Source organism: Phalacrocorax carbo, chromosome Z (genome assembly GCF_963921805.1).
Source record: "Phalacrocorax carbo chromosome Z, bPhaCar2.1, whole genome shotgun sequence".
Taxonomy (NCBI): domain Eukaryota; kingdom Metazoa; phylum Chordata; class Aves; order Suliformes; family Phalacrocoracidae; genus Phalacrocorax; species Phalacrocorax carbo.
Genome location: NC_087548.1, coordinates 37109329 through 37132072, shown reverse-complemented (window position 1 = coordinate 37132072; position 22744 = coordinate 37109329). Strand labels below are relative to the sequence as shown.

At 40.1% G+C, this 22744-nt stretch overlaps 2 protein-coding genes across 2 annotated transcripts in view; both read right to left on the bottom strand.

The window, feature by feature from the left end:
* The window catches only part of ADAMTSL1 (ADAMTS like 1), a 254998-nt gene that overhangs the window by 31861 nt on the left and 200393 nt on the right, over nt 1–22744 (bottom strand). Inside the window, exons 20-24 of the mRNA XM_064439545.1 lie at nt 21124–22264; nt 15624–15751; nt 13102–13230; nt 5582–5761; nt 3649–3783 (exon numbers count right to left, since the gene is read on the bottom strand). Of these exons, the coding sequence (XP_064295615.1) occupies nt 3649–3783; nt 5582–5761; nt 13102–13230; nt 15624–15751; nt 21124–22264 (1713 nt within the window). The remainder of the gene's footprint in view (nt 1–3648; nt 3784–5581; nt 5762–13101; nt 13231–15623; nt 15752–21123; nt 22265–22744) is intronic.
* Nucleotides 1–22744, bottom strand: part of DENND4C (DENN domain containing 4C) — a 390193-nt gene that overhangs the window by 232512 nt on the left and 134937 nt on the right. The window lies entirely within an intron of this gene.

Genomic DNA, 22744 nt, shown 5'->3' with positions numbered 1-22744 from the left:
AGATTAAATACTTTGCCTAATAAAGGCAGTTCAACTGCCAACTAAAGTTGCTGTCATGCACTGACAAGGATATCTGAAGGGTAATACTGACCCGGAAAGAGGTAAACGATTGGCTGATTATGAGGCTGAACAGGCAGCAGAAAGAACACAAAAGATCTTAATGTTAATTCCAGATAATAGAGTTAGGAAGGGTTTAGATGGGCAGGGAAGTATTGAACACTCTAAAACTGATGAGGAGCTAACAGAAAATTTGGGGGAGTGGATTCCCTCTAGAGGATGGGCTCATTCGAGTAACAGCCAAATTATAATTCCTGCCAAACAGACTGGGGGGCAGACTCCCTGTATAACTTTTTAGATCAGAAATTAATCGGGAGAATTTTACATCAGACTGCTCCTACCATGGCTGGGAGTAAGTGACCTAGCAAACGCTGTAGTAAGCATTTCCGGAGTGTTAGAGCAAATGGAAAACCTAACAATACATGCTATAAAGAATTTGCAGATGGAGGTGTCATCCCTTAGTAAAGTTGTGTTGCAAAATCAAATGGCATTACGTTTACTGTCTGCCAAAGAAGGAGGCATATGTGCGTTCATTAACACCACCCGCTGTGAATATATCAAAAAAGATAAGCACATAGAAGCAGATTTGAATGCACTTGGGGAAAAACAAAAATATTCCGTGACATATCTCTAGATGACACTTCTCTAGTGTTTCAAGATTTGTGGGATAAATTTACTTCTTGGCTTCCTAATCTAAGATGGCTAAAACAAATACTCTTTGGATTGGTTACTTTATTGGTTTTAGGAAGGTTCGTTTATGTGTCTCTTTGATGTTTTCTTTGGTGTTGTTAAAATTCAGCTAAGACATATGGTGACTGGAAAAGAAATAAGTGGAAAAGGGAATATTTCACTCGAGCCCTTGAAAAGGATGAATTATTATGGAATTTGTAAACAAACATAAAACACCTATAATAGTCTCTGAGACTCAGAAGAAAACGAGGGATTGATAAAGTTGGAGCTGTTGTGACTAAAGCTTGTTGCTTTGGGGGAGTCAGAAAGGCTTTAAGACAAGAAGCTCTTAAACAAATTCATGACAATGACATTTAACTTTAGAAGAAGCAGATGTAAAGAACCATAAAGATAAGGAACTGCAGAGCAAACACTAAACCAGAACAGACCATTCCTCAAGGACACTATATACGTGACCTCAGAACCGAGTTCGTGTGAAAGCAAGACTTAACTAGCAGACACAGTGAGGAAGAGTATATCCGTCATCCAGAGACCCCTGATGACCACCCAGACACACCACCAGGCATGCGCAAAAGACATTTGCATAAGATAATGAGTTCTCGGGAAATTAATGAATGTGCACATCGATTTTTGGGAAAACTAATAAATATATATGTAAAGCTTGTATAAATTATGCAACTAACTCTGTGCGGGCACTCACATTAGGAGGAGTGATCCCCTGTGTGTCCAGTGCTGCAATAAAGAATACCTGCTTAATAGTTGTTCAGAGTATTGCGTCCTAATTTCAGCTTTTCATGGCATCAAAGTGATGGTGGAACCATTGCACAATTCAACTTTGTAAAAGAAAGTGCATAGCATGTTCGAAAACCTGGAGGCTCCAGTCCTCTCCTTTCAACTCAGCTTGTTACTTGTTATATTTCATACAGTTGTTAACTTCCAAAGAAGTTCTCATTTGGAACTTTAATCTTCTGTTGCTGTGCTAATATTTTCTGGTGTTTTATTGTTTTGTTTTTTTTCCAAGGCACAAACCCAATGTTTAATGAAGTTTTGATTTCCATTTTTTTAAGCCCTGTCAAATCCAGACCTGAATTTTTCTAGGTTTCTAACATAATTTTCCACCTTTGGTGTCTTTTAACTCCTTTAGATATACAATTTCCCGAAGATTACTTATCACTCCTTTTCTTCACACTTCACTCTGTTTTTTGCACATGTCCTATATCCTTTGATTTCCAAATATCAGGTCTAATTCAATGTCTTCTGAGACCCAAGAGATGCTGGTGCCTGTCAGCAGCAGCACAAACAACAGACCCTATGCATAGTAATTTATATACCTTAAGTTCTTATATGGGGCATCCAGAACATGTAAAGCAAACATCCCAAAATAATAAATGATGAAGGACCTAAAAGGAATAAAGTCAATTGGCTGGGTACCATAATAGAAAGAATTAGTGGACAGCTTGTAGAGGGTTTTGTGGACAGGGGACACAGAGATGGGTCATAGGTTTACAAGTTCACAAGTTGTTCCCAGATCGGTGTTTGCAGCTAGTGCTTACAAATATATGCAGATTTTCTTTCCCATGTTTGCTATTTTGCTATTAAAATTAATGAAGTTTCCTTGCTACTGAAGTGGAATGGCAGAGTACAGGGTGACATGGCAAAATGAAATTAATTTAGAGGTGCTTGTACACAGGCAGTGCAGAATACCCTTTGTGGTTCGATTTCTGCTTTCAAACAATAAAAAAAATTCCTACAACTATTAAAGACCTCTTTTTGGAAACCTGAAAGGATATGAGGAAACAGGCATGTGACCCAGTCTTACAACAGTGAGTACAATACTACCATACTCAAAATTATTTATTCGGTGCTAATAAATACCTTCAGATATTCCCTCCACCAAGGACTATTTCAGTGCAGTTTTTGTGCAAGCTGAAATGAAATCCAGAGCTGGACACTAAAAGCCATTGCAAACGCATGCAGATGTCAGCACTGGGGAAAAGAACACCATCCGAAACAAAAACAAAAATAGAAAGCCTCCACTGTGAAAATAAATCTTAAAATTGCTACTAAATGTAAGCAAAGAATGTTTTGGAAGGTAGTAACAAGGCCATTAGAGAGGCTGTTTGCCTATCTGAGACTGACAGTACAGGCTCAAGACCAGCATGAGAAACGAAATTTTAAAATAAACATACCCTGAACTTTAGAAAAGAATGGGATTCTCTTTGCAAACAAATCATGCCCACATATCTGAAAGGAGCTTATACCATATAACAGAACTTGCAGTGTAAAGAGGAGAAAGCTATATGGAAAGCAAAAACGGATGCAAAGAAGTAAATAATTTCATTGGGGATTATTTCGTTTTATGGCTTTGTGCAGACTTTGGTTGTGTGGTATGACAAAGAGGAATAAAATGAACTGAATGAAACAGAAAGCTTGCATGAGAAAAACATGTCTAGAGGGACAGGCATAACTCTGGAAAGGGCTCTGAAGGGTATACAATATGAATAGCAGACATATGGAAAGATTAGTACCCAAATGCACAAGAAAAGAAAAACAGAACCACAAGCATTTCTTCTTTCAGATCAGGTGGCACACCATGTCTTGCATTGAATGACATGCCAGACTCTCAGAGCAGGATGCTACAAAGTGTGGTACAATGGAGCCCTATTCTGCATGCAGCTTTGGGGCATGGCATTAAGATGACAGCCTGATTTTCTGAGTTCTGAGAATAATTTGGTAGTTATTATGACTGACAATGTGCTGTTAGTTTGATATCTTTTTTCCTAGTGTTCTATGGCTGGATACCTGGATGAATAACTGTAATGGCTAACCAGATGCATAACTGTAATCTAACTCTAAACCCTTTTCTAGGTAACAAAAAATATCTTAAAACACTTGACTTACCTATGAGAGCAGAGCTCCCTGGACTGACTGTCATTTTTGTTCCTGAAGGAGAGGTCAGCACTGAACGAGTGCCTGTCCCAGCTCTGGAAAGCACTGCTGTCAAGTCTTCTAGGTAAGGAAGAGGTTGTGGAGGCTCTGGTAACAGATTGGGAGACTGAAGCGATGAGCAACACTATAGCAGAAAACATCTCAGGGACATAAAAAGAAACACCAGCAGCTATTGCTACATTATTTGCTGTGCTGCAATATTATCATTACAGACTGGCAGTCTAAGCAACTTTGGGCAACTACTAAAGGTGTGTTTTGCTCATGTTAGGTAAAGAACTAGAGAAACTATTGAAATAAAGTCTGGATCAGTATGACCTCAAAATAAAAAAATTCTGTCTGAAGGCTACCATGGCATTCTGGTTCACCCTCTTCAGATGTGATGAAGGTACATGGTAGCAGGAGACCCAGCAGCTTGATTGAAAGAGCAAATTTTTATAGCATAGAAGCTGAATCAAATGTCAGTGGAAAGCTTTTTAATGTCTGCTACAACCTGGATCAAACCCTGACTGAATATGATTATAACTCTGGCAAATCCTGTGGTATACTTAGGCAGAACTCCAAAGAACTAAGAGGATCAGCCTATGCTGAGACCTGCAGGGTTTAGTTCTTTACTAGGCATAATGCTATTTTAAAAATCAATTGTGTTGCCTATCATTCCCCATTTCTAATGGAAATTATGGGATATTTGATTTAAGTGAGTGGTGGTTTCATCCCCTTTCAATTAGATCACGATACACACTAAGCAAGTTTTCTATTGCTGATCACATTTAGCACCAGATGTACAAGTCATGGATGGTCAAACTGTTTCTTTCCATCAAGAAGCTAAAACTGTGATTTGCCTACAAACATAAGCAGCTTGCATAACTCACAGTAACATTCTACCTTTGAAAACTAAGCCATTTATAAAGATCAGAAAAGGATTTAAAGATCACATGGGTGATTTTATTTAAGGCTGAAAGCCCGCTGATTTTTGGTGGGATTTTTTTAGCCAGTCTGGATTCACAGGGAAATCATGTGAACATTCATAAAAGGGTTTTAGCGTTGTCTGTGAAAATGAGAAATCTCACTTTAAATCTCACTCTGGAATCTGCAGCATCCATGGGACCTGTGCTCGCTAGAGTAATGAAAAATGAGAGCTGTAACAGATGTTTTAATGGTGTTGCACAAATAACAGGGACTAAATGTCAAAATCTGACACTTTACTATCAAATGTACAGGAGCACTTACAAAGTCTGGCTGGATCGTTCTTCTGCCAGGCATGGAGAAATGACAGAAAATGAGTTACCAGGAAAGAAAACCCCTTTCCCTCGCATCAAATTACCACCAGGTAACACTTCCACCCACACTTCACAGCTGACACTGTCTTTTCAAATCGCCCAGCTAGGCTTTCTGTCTGCTGTTTAGAATCCCAAGAAAAAGTAAACCTCACCCTTCATTGAACTTGGAAAGTGCTTTCTAAAAGTGCACGGGGGTTATGCACCTGTTAGTTGTGAAACACATCAGTATCACAGAGTCATATATGGAAGGACTGCTCACCAGAGGCAGAGCACTTCACAGGGAAAAAGTGACATAATTCTCCTTTCAAGAGGATCACTTTAAAAAATGGTTTTCTTAGCTAGTAAGTCTGAAAGAGTGTAACTGAATATCCCAGGAATTGGGAGGTGCAGTCCCCATGCTTAAACATTTTCTCCTTATCCATCTTGCATTTACCACCACATTGTTTCAAGTGATGCTGCCCAAAGAAAAAAGGCAGCGTGATGCTTATCTTAGAACAAGGTTGCCTGTACGCTGTTCCCTCTTGCCATATCCTCTGATTAGTTCTGGAGGCTAAATGTGCCAGCAGCCACATTGCTATTGCTGCAAAGGTAAAATACCCCGGACTTACCAACAACAAACAGCTGGGAGCTTTCTGTTACCTCCCCACGAAGATTGGCTGCCTTGCAAGAGTACAACCCCTGATCTGACAGAGAAACATTTGCAATTAGCAGCAACCCATCATGAAGATGGTGAACAGAGGACAGCTGGACCTTGTTCTTAAACCAAGTGACTTCTGCTTCAGGAACACCTGGAAAAACATTGACAAAAAGTAACACAAGTAAGACATAGTGTTTGCTAAACCAAGATTTTAATATGACCTCCAAGTAACAAAAGTGTTTAGTCAACTCTTTCACATTGCTTGGCTTTATGTTTCTTAGATCCCTCTGAGACAGAGCAGAAGAGTTAAAACTGAATTGAATTAGTGTCCCAGAATTGTACAATTGAACTCTGAACTCATCACTCTTAAAAGCAAGCCTCTATTGGATCAGGACAATTATTAATCTAGCCTAGTGTCCTTTCTCTGGAAGAAGCCATAAACTCACCCAGCCTCCCACTAGGTTTCTCTTACTACTTTCTGAGCCAGTATTAGCTTCTGTACAGTTAGGGGCCCTCCGTAGACTTCTCTTCTATTCATACATCCAGTCTTCTTTTTTGAAATTACGCAAACAATTAGCGTCTTCATCAAAACAGTTTCACTGGTCTCACCAGGGGTCTTCAGACAACAGATTGTTACAGATTCATAACCCATTATAGGAAGAATTGTGTTCTTCTGCGTCCTTAGATCTAAGGTCCAGCTACCTCTGTTGGGTACCCTCTTGTAGTAATGCATTCTGATGTGTAGCTGACACGACCTCTGGTCTTGCAGTAGGTAGTATTTCTTTGGCATAGGGATTTCTACCTTAATTTAAATGCATACCAGATTAGGTATTTTGTCTCACTGACTACTAAACAATTGAGAAATGGTATTAGAAGTCTCAATAGATGGGATAGACCTATGGAGCTCTGCCTTGGAGGAAATGATACTGTGTGGACCCATGGCTATAAGGAGTAGCACATCACTAAACCTTGTAACTGCTGGAGTGCATGCTCTCCCATTGCAGTACCCTCTGTATGTGGGAGGCAGTTAATTCCTTTCACATGAACATGCTTTTTCCTTGTCTCTACTGTAGATTAAGGACATGAACACAGGCAGTTATTCTTAAGTATCTGCTGCCCACCAAAACCCTTCCCTGTCCTATGTTACAACAACATGTTCCTCTGCCCATTGCCTGTGCCTTTCTGGTTGTGCCTTCACGCCAAAAACCAAAACACGCTCGGTCAATTCTGTGGCCCTGACATCAGAAGTAGCTCACTTGGGCTGTGCTTAGTAAGCACAACTGCCCATTTGTCTGTATTTGCAGTGACTGTCTGATTGCAGGTGCCTCACTAAGCCTGTGCAGATGGAAGTGGGAAAGGGATATTTTCCTTATTTTACCACATCAAAGCATTGTTGCTTTTTTCCACTTCTCCCAGAGTCAGCTGGTGACTTTACCAAGACATCTGGAACGAGTATGTCTGAGCTTGGCAACCAGGAAGCAAAGCTGAAGCCCTCTAAATGCAGAGGGTCTTGTCTAAATTCAGAAAGTAGCAGGAAACAAGCTATAAAAGGATTCAGGGTTTTTCTCACTTTTGTCTGAGGGGAAATGGCATATGCAAATATGGACCTTTCATGGAATACACAGAAAACTAATCATTCTTGTTTTCCAAAGGCATGTGTCCGTTTCTTGTGTCAAGCTTTTTAAAAGGATGGACTGATGGCCTGTTTGTGACCCTTCCACTGGGATAGGACCAGCACACAGCTCTGCATCTGGCTTCTATTTTTTGGCCTATGTGGTATGGGTGGGCCAACCGCTGCTTAAAACCTCACTCTAATTTTTTCCAGAACATCCAGGCAGAGTCCTCAGGAGAATTCAGAAAACCACTGGATAGCAAATATCCTCAACCCTCGAGTTTGTTCAAGTCTGTGTGTTCATTGTGTTTTCACTGTGGGGAGAGGAAGCCTGAGAGATGAGCTCTGGAGAGTAAAGGAGAACAAATACACATTCTTCCAGTTCTGCAGTCCCTGAGACAGAAAAACAATCACATCCCAGCAGTTGTCCTCCCAGTGCCACCCTAGAGAAGGGATGATCTACTCTTTCTTGCAGTGAAAACTACTTACAGTGCACAGGTTTTCACATTATGGTTATGGCCAAACTTAGGCATGGAATTATCAGGAAATGTACCTCAGAAATAAACGATCACAATATTACAAGATTATAAAGTTTTCCGCAATTCCAACCGGGGTCGTCTTCTTTCTTTGTTCTGAAAACTAAAATTGAGTAGACCTTTCAAGTTTTTCTTGGAAATAAAGGAAGATAAGTGCAAACAGTGGCAGAAGAGAAAGGGATGAAGAGTGGTGAGAAAGGTAAAGAAGAAGGGAAAGGGACAATAAGGGTTTCATATTACCACAGTCCTCAGGAGCAGGGACTCTAAATAAAAAAAGAAAACAAAAACAACCCAGCCCTCCCACCAAAAACAAACAAACAAAAGACAGACAAAACTAATTTGCTTCTTGCGGACAGCTGTTCAGATTGACTTAGTTCAGAAAGTCAGATTCCTCTTGTATACACATAACTAGCGGACGGAATAAGAGGTTAAAGTAAGGCTTCTTACCATTGAGTTATTACTATTGAGTCTAGGAGAGGTGTCCAGCAGCTCTAGAAAAACCTTTTCCTGACTGCTACTGTACAAAATATGTTCTTCCTTTGTCTTTAACATGAAGTTTCCACACTGACAGGAGATAATTTGAAACCAACCTGTACAGCTATTCCTAGAGTTTGGTTTAGGAAAGATATGCAGTATATGTCAGTGAGCAGCAGCTTAATTTTCCATTTCCTTCCACCTTCGGCAACAGAAATAAGCTTCAAGACAGGAATAGGAGGCAACTAGCACAGAGATTAGGAAACACATCATTGGGCAGCGTTGCCACAAGGGGTACTAAAAGCATTTCAATCACTTCTGTTGGGTAATGGTGAAGGAGGACAGAGGGCTGAGTGTGTTTGCTTTGCAGAAGCAATCACAGAAACTGACAGTCTGAGAGGTGCCAGCTGGAAACAAAGCTTTCTCTGCTGGGCAGACAAGGAGTTACGTGGTGAATAGTTACCCAAGTCTATTCTCCAGTTTTCCTCTCCATCACTGTGCACGTATGCAGCACAAAAAGGCTAACTGGGATATGTAGCAAGCAGAACCGTGTATGAAAATCAAGATAATTTTGCTAAACCAGGAGCTTTTGGGGAAAGGAAGCATAGCAATATTAGGATCTAGCAGTGGTGACTTGTTTCCAGTGCCAAAGTTTTCTTGAAATAGTGAATTGCATGTCAGAATCTGGCACAGTTGATAAAAAAGAGGGGTCATAAAGCAAGGTGAGAACTAGAAAAATATAACCTCCAACATATAGATGAAATACAGAGGAAAAGAATGTTTAGGAGAGTTGAAAAAGCTGTACTCAGAGAGAGAAGGATGGTAATATATTTTGTCACTCTCACAAACCTGTTCTGACTCAACAGTGACTACTGGTACATGACACTTTGCAGGCAGATGTCTCTGTTAGAAGCTTTATGGCCTAAAGGATACCATGGAGAAATGCCCTGAGAACTAGATTTAAAAAATTTGTTCCTCCTTTCATGTCCTACTGAATTTTCCGTAATAGCTTGGACCAGATTGATTGAGGTTTCTGGTATGTGAATGAATATCTGCACGAGTGCTGAAGTCAACAGAAAGTTTTCTAGTGATACTGATGTGATCCAAACTGCACCCACATCCCATTTGGAAGTGAAATTACCCACAGCAATCAAATTGCCCACACCAGAAATGCTGCTAGTTTTCTGAAGCTTGGAGAAAATCTTCCATCTGGAAGTTACAGGCATCTCCAAGACTTCTGAGGGACTACTGGGTGGGAGTTGCCTTAGGATTACTACTGTAGAAGTCTGGGAGTGACCACAATCACCTAAATATGTTTAAAAAAATATTCTTTCACCTCTATAGGCAAAGTGATGAAGTTATGTCAAGTGAAATAAGGCTGATTTTCAAGCATGAACAAAACCACACCAAAACAGTTTCACCCTGACATAATTCATATCGGGGACCAATTAAACTCTAATGCACCCAGGATGATTTTCGCTCATCTTACAGCTACTATCTACAGATTTTGGCTTGGCTCAGAAGACAGATTTTGACAGTGTTTCTGCTGTTCATAAGAAGTTAAAAAGCAATATAAAATCACTCCTGGGGCTCTGGTAATGTTCTCTTATCTCTTATCCCTTGTTTTTAAGAAACATTCTCCAGGCTTATCAACACCTGTCAGCAGCGAGGGGGTATTTCCTGTCCCTTGACAGCAAGAGCAGCTTAGAAACTGTCATAACTGATTCTTGTACTTAATATTTCCCTTATACCCATTTATTCGCCTGTCCTGCTGACTCTCAGTAAAGACATGTCCTTGCACGAGCCAAGACATCAAGATCCGATACATGCGTGCTCTTATACTACAGACTATACAGGTCAGTGATAACAACACAGCTTATAATGATGAGATTAACAGACACCAAATTCTGTTCTGGAACAACTCTCAGTTGCTGTGCTGGCTCAGGGCATCCTGAAATGACTAGAAGGAAAGTAATAGGAGGACAAAGTTTTACAAACAGGTGTGAAGAGTTATTTCATCTAGGTAAGTCTACACATAATTAATTTCTGCATATGTTAGTTTGCTTTCTAATTATGTTCCCTTCATTCTCATACTTTAATTTATTTTTTATTATCAGATGTTATTGCATTAGCCATTGCACATTAATGGCTAATTGCATTAACCATTGCACGTTAATGATTGGAGAAGAGGGGACTGAGTGGAGACCTCATTGCAGTCTACAGCTTCCTCACAGGGGGAGGAGGAGGGGCAGGCTCTGATGTCTCCTCTCTGGTGACCAATGACAGGACCCAAGGGAATGGCAGGAAGATGTGCCAGCAGAGGTTTAGGTTGGATATTAGGAAAAGGTTATTTACCCAGAGAGTGGTGGAGCGCTGAACCAGGCTCCCAACGGAGGCAGTATTGGCACCAAGCCTGACACTATTAAAGAAGCACTTGGGCAACGCCCTCGGAGATAAGGTATGAATTTTGGGGTGTCCTTGTGGGGACCGGAGATGGACTTGATGACCCTTGTGGGTCCCTTCCAACTCAGGACATTCTGTGATTTGATGGCCATTTCGTTGTTAATTCCTTCTGGGAAAATTTGGCAAAGTACATAGCTGTAAAGTTCTACTCTGAAGAAGCCACGAAAATATGACATGTTGCTGACTGAAGCAATAGTGCATGTTACTCTTCTCTTCAGAACTGATATTTCTAAGTAGATTGTTCAAAACTACATTAACAGGTTGGATAATCACAACCCTGATGCTAAAACAAAAAATTGTGCTTATATTAAAAGGAAATTTCTATTTATTGTCACATTTTTAACAGGTTTTATGAGATGGTATATTTTCCAGGCATAGGTGAGATAGCTGATAGAAACCACTCTCTTCCTGGATCTCTTCCCATATGTAGCTTTTCAAAATTGCAGCTGAATTATTAACACTATTTGTATGAAAACAGGATTCTAGTGCCTATAAAATATTTCTACCCTCATTACTCACTCTCTTATTCCCTGTGTAACATCATAGCTTGTGGTTTATGACTTTATCATAATTTCAACACTATTAATCTCTGGTGTCAAACATAGTTGACATTTTCTGTGGAGGCAGTAGGAGAAGATAAACACCCATGAAGAAAATCATGCTTTAAGCAAATTTCTTCCATACCACAGAAAAATCCAACACGCAGGAATGCTACCAGATAGCAAAAACCCTTCTGAGAGAGAAGGCAGTAGTTCTGCCATGACACTACTAAAATTTTTCATAGTGGATGTACATTGTCATAGTAGGTAGGCTTCATAAAATGGCTAACATTATTTTCCTCTCAGAAAAGGCACTGAATCTGTGCCCCAACCATGCTGTGCTCCCCTCTTGTAGTTTTCTGATACCAAAAGAACTGTAGCAACGTTTTTCAGCCATGTCCTGTTCTTTTCATGTCTTTATACTGAAGGGAAATGGCAGCACTTCTTAAATCATCAATCATTTCCTACATCTGTGGGCCTCCTCATCTGCAGCTGAGAGAACCCAGAGAGAGTAATCAAAAATATTTTATGTTTGTATAATACTTAGTCTCTTTCATACACTGTCAGTGCAGGTGGCCATGCAGGGCTCTTGGGAAAAAGAGCACAGGTTTCATCTCCTTCTACCTTGAAAGACAGTGGTCATCGGTTTGATTGCAAGGGAGTGCCTAGTGTCTATGTTGAGAGGGCAACAGCGTTACTGAATTTACTCTTTCACATACCACTAGGAAACATGATACTATATTTTTCTTTCATTAATCCCACTGAGAATAATTAATAAATTGGGATCCCAGCCAAGTGTTTGTAGAGCTATTGTTCATTCTTTGATAAAGGACCGATGATCATATAGTAAAACCTGAGCCAAATACTCTTTTTACTTAAGAATTTGCATGGTGGTGTGGTTGGCAGAACTTGAAGAAGGAAAACTGACAAAAACTGAGTGCTTAAAGTCAGCAGGAAGTGATAAAAAAGCAGGACACGTGTATTTGAAGTGCAGATGCTTATTTATAGTCATCTGAAGTAGCTGCTAGGAACAAGAAGCTAAAGCAAGGGTCTAGGGGAGTTCATACAAATCTCCACTGTAGAGATTTGTGTAACACTCAACATGGCCCACTTTGTGTTTTATAAGCTGCTCCCCTCCCCTTCCGTTCCCCTCATACTATGCATGAAAAGGTAATGAATAAAGGTCTGGCCTTGGGCCTTTAGAGACTTCCCAGCGCTCTCTCTTCTCCCACCATTCCTCCCCATATGAATAACATTCCCACCAACAACTGTAGGACTGCAACATGCAGATGAGGTGAACCTTTTTTGGTCACAGTGGGAAAGAGGCAAGTGGTTGTTGTAAGACTGTGGGGCATTCAGGTTCTGGCTGGAAAACAGTTTCAGCAGAATTCCTCTGAATTCCTGCATGCCCAAGGTGAAAAAAGAAAAGTGAGAAAAAGAACATGCTAACATGCCCTTAATTTGAGAAAACAGAGTTTGGCAGGAAAAGAAGGAACAAACCGGAGTGGACCTTGAAAACACCATCAATGAGGAAATGAGTCAGTCCAAGTTTGTATATTCTCACCAAACATCCCCAACAGGTAGCAATGTGTATCAGTTTTGTTGTATCCACATCATACTGTGTATCTCTAACAAACGTGCCTGCCATATTGTCCCAGGTAATTTTTCTTAACTACTTTTCTTATTGTTATTTCTAAAAGGAGGACAATTTCTATGCTAAGAATTAATGGAAGCAATGAAGTTTGCCTGAGTCCTAGGAAAACCTTGCAGTTTCACCAAGTTGCACCTCCAGACAAAAATATAGCAAAGGACCCTACAGAAATTTATAGCCGAAGGCAGCTGCATGGGACACCAAGTAACTTCTCACCTGCGACCTGGCAGGTAATGGTAACATTTGCTCTCTGGATCGTTTTCACTGTGCTTCCAATATCAACAGTGACAGCAGGTGATTCAGTGTTGATCACAGTAGTTCTTGTTGCCTTTATCAGTGGCTTTCCTGTATAAAAGAAGCACCACAGTTCATCAGACCAAGCACGCTGGACTTGCATTGGACAGATTGCCTGGGACACTCTGTGTTAAAATACCTAGACAGGACAGGTGGATAAGGGAAAATGCTGGAGTGTGAGGCCATCTGCTCTTTACAAAACACAGTGTCACAAAATGTAATGGGAAAAGCTGTCTTGGAAAAAGAAGAAGCATATTTAGAGCAGAGGAAGAATAGCATTAAGCCATATGGGCACACATGAGAGCCAGCTGAATCAATAAACACCATTACAATTGGAGCTGCAGCAACATGTTTGCCTGGTACTGCAACCAATAGCAAAGTAAGATATAATATTTTATTGTTGAAATAGCTCCAAAATTTTGATGCTTTGTGGCGAAGGCTGAAGTAAATAAAGAAAAATTTTTCAGCTATCAGCCTTTATTTTCCTGATTGGTTTCATCAATCTCATCAAAAGGTTAAAAATATGTTAGCTGTTCAACCCATAAATGAACATCAAATCATTGAGAAAAATGGAAATATATTCTACTGTGCTTTTTCCATGCATGTGTTAAACTAATAATAAAATTCTTCAATGAAATAAGCTTTCAGTCCAGCTTTTGATCCCGCTAAAGATGGTTTCAGCTTTCCAGTTTTTTTTGAGAAAGTACTTCCATTATGCCAAAAAGGTTGTTGTTTTGTTCCAAAAACTTCTCAGTATCTAAGTTTTGATATTTATGGCCTCATTTTATAAGATGTTCAATGCTGCATTGGATGCGAGATGGAAATGTGTATCAGTTCCTAAGAAGAGGTCAGCTTGAGTCTGGGATGCATGAATGTTAATTCATCTAAAAAGGTCAAACTACAGGCTTGAGAATAAATTATAACAAAAAAGCTAATAGCCTTCCTGTGCCACATGTATACCTAACACTCAGTTTATTTTTCTACAGCTTCACACAAAATTGTCTCCACAAATTACATTGTACAAAGATTATGGCTTTTAAACTCACTGGAGCAGTATGGACAGAATAGCAGTTTTCACTGAACCTCATGTTCCGCTTCTTGCTGGTGCAAACGCAGAGTCTTAATGTGGAGTTTCCCTTAAAAAACACTGCTGACTTAACAGCAGGACCTTGCTGCCTGGGATTCTGCAAAGATATTCCTGATATGCAGTAGTGTAAAGAGGATCTGTCTCTGTTTTTTTACTACATGTAATATGTAGCTCTGATGCAGATCTTCCTTTTCCACCCTGGGGGATTCAGCTGTTCTTCTAAGGGACAGACAAGGTCGCTTTCCAGTTGGTTTACCAATCATCAGGCCTTCACTGTTGTCCATTGCTGCATTATTAGATTTTCTTGATGCTCCTGTCACCTGAAATTTTCTCTGAGTTTGGTGTAAAAATCTTAAGTTCATCAACAGCTATTCCTTCCTCTAATTGTGCATGGATAAAATGGCAGCTAATGGTCACTATCTGCATGTTGGAGGCCTCCAAATGTTTCCATATTCTGAAACAGTGAAATGGAAAGGTCTGAAAAATCGTTAAGATTTCTAACATTCCTAATATGTTTCCTTTTGCTTTTTCATAAATAGGTTCCTCCTCTAAGATGTCTCTTCCTCCTCACAGTCCTTAGCTGTCTTTTCTGTTCCTTCACTTACCCAACAGCTCCTCATTCATGTTTGCTGTTTTGTCCTTCTACTAGTCCTGACGTTGTTGTAACCCTGCTGACATTGTCTACTAACGATCCCTGAAGAAGCTGGATTCATGCACCAGCTCCCATTTCCCTTGGCTTTTATTTGGGTGACTTTTCTTTAGAACTGAAATCTAAACTAACAAAGGATATTTAATCTGCTTTAGAACTCAACCATTACTAGAGAAATATAAACATAGAAGTTAATTTTTTGTGAACCTCTTTTTGCCAGCAATTGAAACAATGTCAGCTATGCTTATGCTACAATGGCTCGAATAGGATACAAGGCTTGAGCCTGCAAGGGGCTAAGTCTTCAGCTCTGGTATTTTTCAAGCTTGTCTAATGTACATCTGAATAAGTCCTTCGATCAGTCTGTTAGACTTTAAGAGATTAGTGATAGGTTTAGAATGAAGCATATGAATTGGGAGGCTTGGACTGCACTGCCCATATAGGCCATGAATAACCAAGATGGACAGCGTCTTGAGAGCACGTGTCAGACGCAACAAGAGAGAAAAAGTATTGACTTCTTGCAGAAATCTCATGAACTGGCTGTGAAAGCTGAACTCATTTTTTTCCAGAGTTCACACCCTGTGTTTTCACCAGCGTACCTCTGTTGACCCACCCATCATCTGCAGTCATCTGTTCCCCCACAAACAATTTCTGTCCAGAATCACACAAGTGGCAGGGACCATCCTGCAATCACAGGGAGCAAACTATTACCTGCTAGAGTGACAGCAATGGAGACAGAGTCAGATCCTAGGGCACTGGAAGCATTGCAAGAATAAAAACCCGCATCAGCTTCCACGGGTGCTAGAATCTGCAAGGAGTCGTCAGGCTGAAGTAGCATCCTGGAAAAACATAGATAAAAGACTTAAGTGTGTCTTAGTTTGGACAGCATGAATACATTTACTGTGATTTTTTTCAGATTTAGGTAATTATTTTACAATTTAGGCCTTTAGGTTATATTTAAAATCTATTAAGAAATTTAAAGTCTTACATTGAGACTGTGAGCTGTGGTTACTTAAATTTTAGTCTCATTCCCAGTTTTTCTACTGCTGTTATGTGTATTAGAGAAAGATTGCTGAGTACTTAGGACATCTGCCTATAGCTTTTGAAACCTCCTCCTCTGCTGTGCCACTTTCTGCATGATGTTGAATGAGCTACCTAGCCTTCCTGTCTCCCCATTCTGCATAGTAGGATTAGCAACAGTAAAAAACAAGCCAAATTAATGCAAAGGAAAAACCATGAAACCTGCTGAAGTTAGGCAGAAAGAAGTGAAGCGAACCATAGGTTCAGTGGCAGAGCCTAAAATAGGCTCCAAATTCTTTGACTGCTGGGCAGTTTCTACAAACTCAGCAGTCTTGCTGCTCCCCTGGTAGTCATGAAGACAGAAACAAATACTCAGCTCCTCCTTGGGCTGAACCACCTGTTTCCTTCCTCTGCCAGTAAGATGAGCCTACCATAATCTCAGCGTACTGCCCATCGTTCAACAGGATGAGTATGGTCTTAGAACTCTTACAAACTGCTTCTTTTCACAGTCTGGTTTTGCAGTGGTATAACTCCATCAGGTCCTGATGTACACCTGTTTAAGTAAGAATTCAGTCTATGGGCTCTTGTCAATGCTCATGTTCCCTTATTTTCAGCACAGTGTAACTCATTATTACAAGTAATTTTTCAGGAAAAACTGTTATAAAACCTAATGATAAATTGCTTTTCTTATCAGCAACTTTCAGCAGCTGATGTACATGCATGAGGCTGCGATTGACAGTGACAAGGGTGAAAGCGGGGGAAAGATATGTCTGTAAAACACATGCGATAAAAGTCTGCTCACAGATCCTGGAATTGATGAGTTTCTTTCTACTCCCAACCCCTGAATGAAAACTGTTGTCTCATGGACCAAAAAGCAGCAGATACTTGATCTTGCATAACACTGTGGGTGGTAGATCTCTAAAACAAACCAGATTAGGGCTACTCATCAAAATCTATTTTGGAAAAAATCCAGAGTTAAAATTATTTTTAAGCCTTTTTGAGCAACAGTAATAGTAATTACAAAAAAGAAAAAAGCTGCCTTTTTTCAACAAATTTTTGCAAGGGCCTAGAAAAACGCACATTTGCAAAAAAGCATTAATAATTTTTAAATTGAATCTTCACTTGCACAGAAAAAGAACCCCAATGGTTGAAAACATTCCCTCCCCACTTCTGCTTTCAAGGATCTTTTCTTTCTTACCACTTAGTCATTAACAGGGCAAACTTCTCGTTAGCTGCTGCACACAGTGCCAGGTGCTAAAAGATTTCCAAACTTACAAAACTAGTGTTAGCATGCATCAATATCTCACACAAATTTTTGAACCTGTCAGTGTTAAGCTAAATCTCTACACAGAATTCATTAAAGCTTCAGAATTTGTTCCAAATCATACTACATATAACAGTTAAAATTTGTATGTGTGCAAACGTAGTATGTAAGCTGTAGTCCTACACCAAACTAACACTGACAACCTCCTAAATAAAGTTTTTACAAATGTGTCTGTCACCTTGAGGCTGAGGAAAGACCTTGCTTAGTGTTGCAGCTTGTAAAACACAAGGGATCATATTTGTTGTTAATCAACTCTGCTGATGTAAAGCTCTCTTTGTCAGTTTAGGTGACCTCAAGATCAAGCACAAATTTTTTTAGAAATAGAAACAGGTCTGATAGGTACCTGTCTTTAAAAAAATTAAACTCCAGCACAGCTCCATCCTCCTTTTTTCAATCCAAGTTTTAATGTCCTTCTCTATAAACAAAGTTAATGCCCTCTTCTTTTCAATAATTCTTCCTGTTATTCGTGTGTCACAATTTGGCATAGCTGCTTTTCTTGAAAGCACATCTTTTATTGTTCCTCTTTGTATAGAATGATTTTGGCTGGATTCCCTATTTGCTTGTAGATTGTTATTTTTTTAGGTACTGTTTCTTGTCAGCAGTGAAAAAATACCAGCTGTAGCAATTCTTTCTGGCAACAACATGTCTTCAGAATCTTGTTTATGGACTTAAAATAATACACCTTAATGTTTAATCAGTCTCATCTCAGTTGCTCCACACTGCATTGTCTCCAAGACAAAAATGTATTTTACAGGACCTATGTCAGTGACTTATTTGGATGGCACCTTGCAAACACCTGTGTATCGCTTACTGTTTACATTCTGCTTCATGTCCATTTATAGAACACATTTCTGTTTTAGAAAAGTTGAATTGTCAAGTACCAATGGGTTCCCAGTGATGGAAATCACTTGGAAGGCTTACTAAACAATGCATAAATCCCTCAAAGATTTTTCACTTTTAAAATTGATTCCTACAGAAGTTAATCTGAATTTTCTTTGAAATAAAACTTTTCTCATTATTAACAGAAGTCTCCAGACTGGTATAGATACTAACAGGCTGTGAAACTGCACCTAGAAGCCGTGCTGGTGTTAATCTGACACTTTAACCTTAAAAGAGAGTATGGACCCTCATTTTAAGTATGCACTCAGGCTGAATATGCAGACTCAAATCAAAGACCTTTTACTGGAACTACACAGATATTTTCAACCTCTGCAGCTTCTTGTGTCATATGTTTTCATTCTACTGAATAACTGAAAACCAATGCTTTTTTTGGGACCTGTATTACAAGTTTTTGTGACCGTACCTAGACTAAAGCTAAAGAAGTGTTATTTTTTAAAAATGAAGCTATGTATTAGGAATCATAAAGGCTTTTAAACAGATGGCACAGCTCATGGAAGGAGGTAATGGAAATAGAGCCATTTGTTGTTACATCACCAGCCCAGACAAAGTCCATTGCCATAATGCATGAAAGTGAGTGCCTTTATCTTAGTATTTGGTAATACACAATACAGATAGCTATTACTCTTCCTAAAACCTGCAGCCTGCAGTCTAAAAATCACAACACAAAACAGATACAGCTGGAATCTCAGTATACTCAGTAGGGCATGAGCTGAGGGACTTCAGCAAAATTCTCTGACGTTCCTCCTCAAAAGTGTCTCTCTTTGATACTGGTGCAGGAAGGCCCAACTATATTAACTTTCTAACTTTTTAAGACAGAAGTGGGCTGGAAGACTGTTTTGTCCATTCAGTGGCTGGCAAAGTATGATGAAGGTGACAAGTTGCAGAGCTGAAAGACAGCTCAAGCATACCAAACACCAGCGCATGCAGATGGCCTTGCAGTTTACAGCAGCACACTGTGAGACTGCTTAAACTGTGGTTTTCATTTACATGGCTGACTGACAGCCAGCAAGAGCACTCTGAGCGAAAAGCAGAATACTGCTGCTCAGAACCCAACAAAACGTTCACAATCCAATTTTTATATGCACCGTGTTTTCTAAACTTCCATTAATTCCAAAGTTAGAGATGCAGAGTCTCTCTGAAGCCCAGTGCACTGCTCATTTCCTCCAAAATCCACCAACCTGGAGGAACCATAAGTGATGACTAGAGAAGGAAGTTCACAAAGTGGAAACTACTTCAGCCTTTATAGAAGAGTTGTCAATGAGTAATGCTCTAACTGGCAAATAAACTCTTGTTTCACCATGGCTGCTTACTTATATGGTATGAGATAAACTTGTAATTTTCTCATAAGTGTAGTGTCCAGTATCAACCACACATGGACTTTATGTAACCTCCATTCCCTTTCAAGCATACCACAGAAATCACAGTCATTTCAAGCACAGAAAAAAAGCTCTTAATAGCACAATTCCAACAGGATGTAACTAATGGCAAAGGAAACCTATATATGAACTTTTTGGGCCATGAAGATATTTTCACAGGAATATGTCCAAATAGAGGGAAACTAGGCCCAAGTCTTGATTAACACTGCATGTGATTTCCACAAGAGATCCATTCTTGCTCTCAGTGTCCCCTCCCCCTGCAAAAGTTGCCATTTTTTGTGTGAAACCTAATATACTTAGTAGCCTTCAGACACAGGAAGAGACAAAAACCAGGAAATCCAGTGCATTAGAGAATACAACTATTTTGGAGAGATTCAGTCGCCGAAGTGAGAAAGGAGCTAATAAACTATTTGTATAAGTATGCGGAAGGCGCAATTGTACCTAAATCAAGACTTTACTGGATGATTCACAGCCACCACAGTGGAAATTAATTTTTGCCTTGACGCCGTCTTTTCTCATTTTCCAAGCTGACCTCATGACTAAATTCAGACACCTTAACTGAGGTCAGTATCTCATGCAGAAAGAGCTGCTAGCAGATCCTTGGACAGCTTTATTGTACAATGTTTGTTAACACAACTGCCTCTTACACTCTCTGCCTATCCTTACATTTTCTCACAGAACAGAACTAAAACATAAAATCTCAAGCACACACATGAGAAAAATGTATGTTATCAACACAGCTAAATATATAACTAGCATTGAAAATAATCTGTTTAACTTGGAGTGATAGACAGGTAAAGGCTACCTGAAGGAAAACCAGCATAATTTCTGTGGTACACTGATAAATGCATTTTGTTACTCAAGTTCTCAGGCTACACCTGGGGCCTGCACACTGGCTTTTGAACAGATGAGGATGCACCTACTCACATGAGAAACTAATGCCTAGAGATCAGTGTGTTGAGATGACAGCATAGTTGCAAATACCCATGAAGTATGATTCCAGACTCCATCAGAACATACACAGGGAATGGGATTGTAATACCCCCTGAGGTTTATCCTGGGGCAGTTTTACACAGATACATATGTGAAAGGCAGAAACCTCACTTCCACTTTTCCTGCTACCACAACCATGTCAGACAGACTCTGCTGGAACATTGTGAGAAATGTCGTTCTTATCTCCAACATAGGATAACAGTAATAATCAGTCTTCATATCTCAAAATCAGTCTTCATAATAGAAACCTCCACCTTCAGATGGGAAAATACACTAAGGCCCTAAGCCCCAGATGTGGAGTATTCTGTTGACTCCACTAGGCGCTTACCTACTTTAGTACTTTACAGACTCTTAATTTTACTTACTGAAACAGAAGTAAAGCTCCTGTTTGCTGCACCAAACTGGCTCTGCATGTAGACCTTGTTGAAGGGTTACGGTGCCCTATTTACCGCTTCACACATGTTAGCCCTTCTTTCTGCTATGAAATCAGACTACAGCAAAATATGGTTTTGTCCATGGGACTGACAGGCAATAAAACATGGAAACTGAAGAGTGAAAACATAAATTACTTTCTTAAAAGTTAAAAAATATATTTTACCTCTCATCGTATTTCACCTCCTCTCCATTCTTAGCCCAACTGATGGTGGGCTTTGGGTTTCCCACTGCTTCGCAATGAAGCAGCACACTGAGTGTACCGCTGGCTAGGACCACTGTCTGTCCCAGGTGGGTAACAACCTCTGAAGCAGAGAGCTGTTGGGCTGCTGAAATCTTTCGGAGGATGGCAGGTTTTTGATGAGGTCTGCGCAAGCTATTTGCCACGTCTACAGAGGTGGGAAGAAATGCTTCAGCAGATGATGGCTTCAGGGAGCTGGTAAATCCAGAAACATGTCTGTGGAGAGGGTACTCCATCGAGGTTGAATCAACTCTTTGCCTTAAAGCTTTGAGGAGAGATTCTTGGTGCTCTAAGTGGCTCTTGAAAATCTCATGAGCTAGCTGCACAACAAGATGCTCGGTGTAGACATCTTTAAGCTCCTCAGGTTGTTGAGACAAGTTCCTTATGATATCATCCAAGTATTTCTTCTCTGTGACCATAGTAAATGGCAGACTATACTCCTGGCTGTGGTCCTCCTCTGAGGATGTATTTCTCTCTGTGGACTCCTGGGCTTCCCAGGACTCCAAATTGTCCCCTGGCCAGCCCCTGTGCTGCAGCAGCCTTGAGACAATATCATGATACCAGCCACTGGGGTCAGTAAGGTTCCCTCTCTTTTCAGCCTTGCTGCCATTGAAGAGAATCCCATTGATGTGTTTCTCCTGTGTTCGTAAGGCTTCATTTAAGCTGCCCTTTCTCATGACCTCGTCGTCCGTAATACCAGTTGGCTGCCCAGCAATGATCTTCTTGTTGCTTCCAATCAGTTTAATTACAAAATGCTCCTGGGCTGGCCCTGCTGTGCAGGTGTATGTTCCCGTGTCTGAAGGCTTCAAACGATGGATTTTCAGGTACTCGTAGCGTGCAATGGTGATGTGAGCTGAGCTTATGAGCCTTTTGTCATTCTTTTCCCAAGTGATCATTGATTTCCGGAACCTCCTTGTGGGGCATCGGAGAATAATGGATGTTTTGGGCAGCAGGTAGGCATACCCACCTACTATAAAGTGTAGCCTCTTCTGCTTCCTTGTCTGGAAGTAAACTTTCTTTACAGCCATAATATGTGGGCTTTGCTTACGAGCTGGCCTGTTGTGCCCTGGAATATCATTAATACTATTAGTATGTAATAGCATTAAAAAAACCAAGCAGTTTACTTGGTGCTGGCAGCATTTGACCCATTATATAGTAATGGCAGAAACTGGCCACCCACTGCTGAACATTAAGTTGGAGCAATCAAAATAAGAAGCATAAATAAAAGCATTTTTTAGGAATACAAAAGTAGTTCTAGCCAAGGTACATGCAGAATCCAAAGAGCCAGGGACAAAGGCTGTATGGGAGGGAGAAGAGTTGAGTGGAAATGTAGTTCTTGTTATTAAAATATTTAAATGAACACTGTTGCTTAATAAAACATTGAAAAGACAACTGTTTTCCATACAAACCCTCAAAGGCAACATGATCTTGCAGCTCACAGAAGTAAGGAAAGCTAAAAGTGCTGCTACCCTAGGGAGTGACATTGAACACAACAAAAATGTCTGGACTGGCTTAAAAACATGGCAAATACTATTAAAGTGCAGTA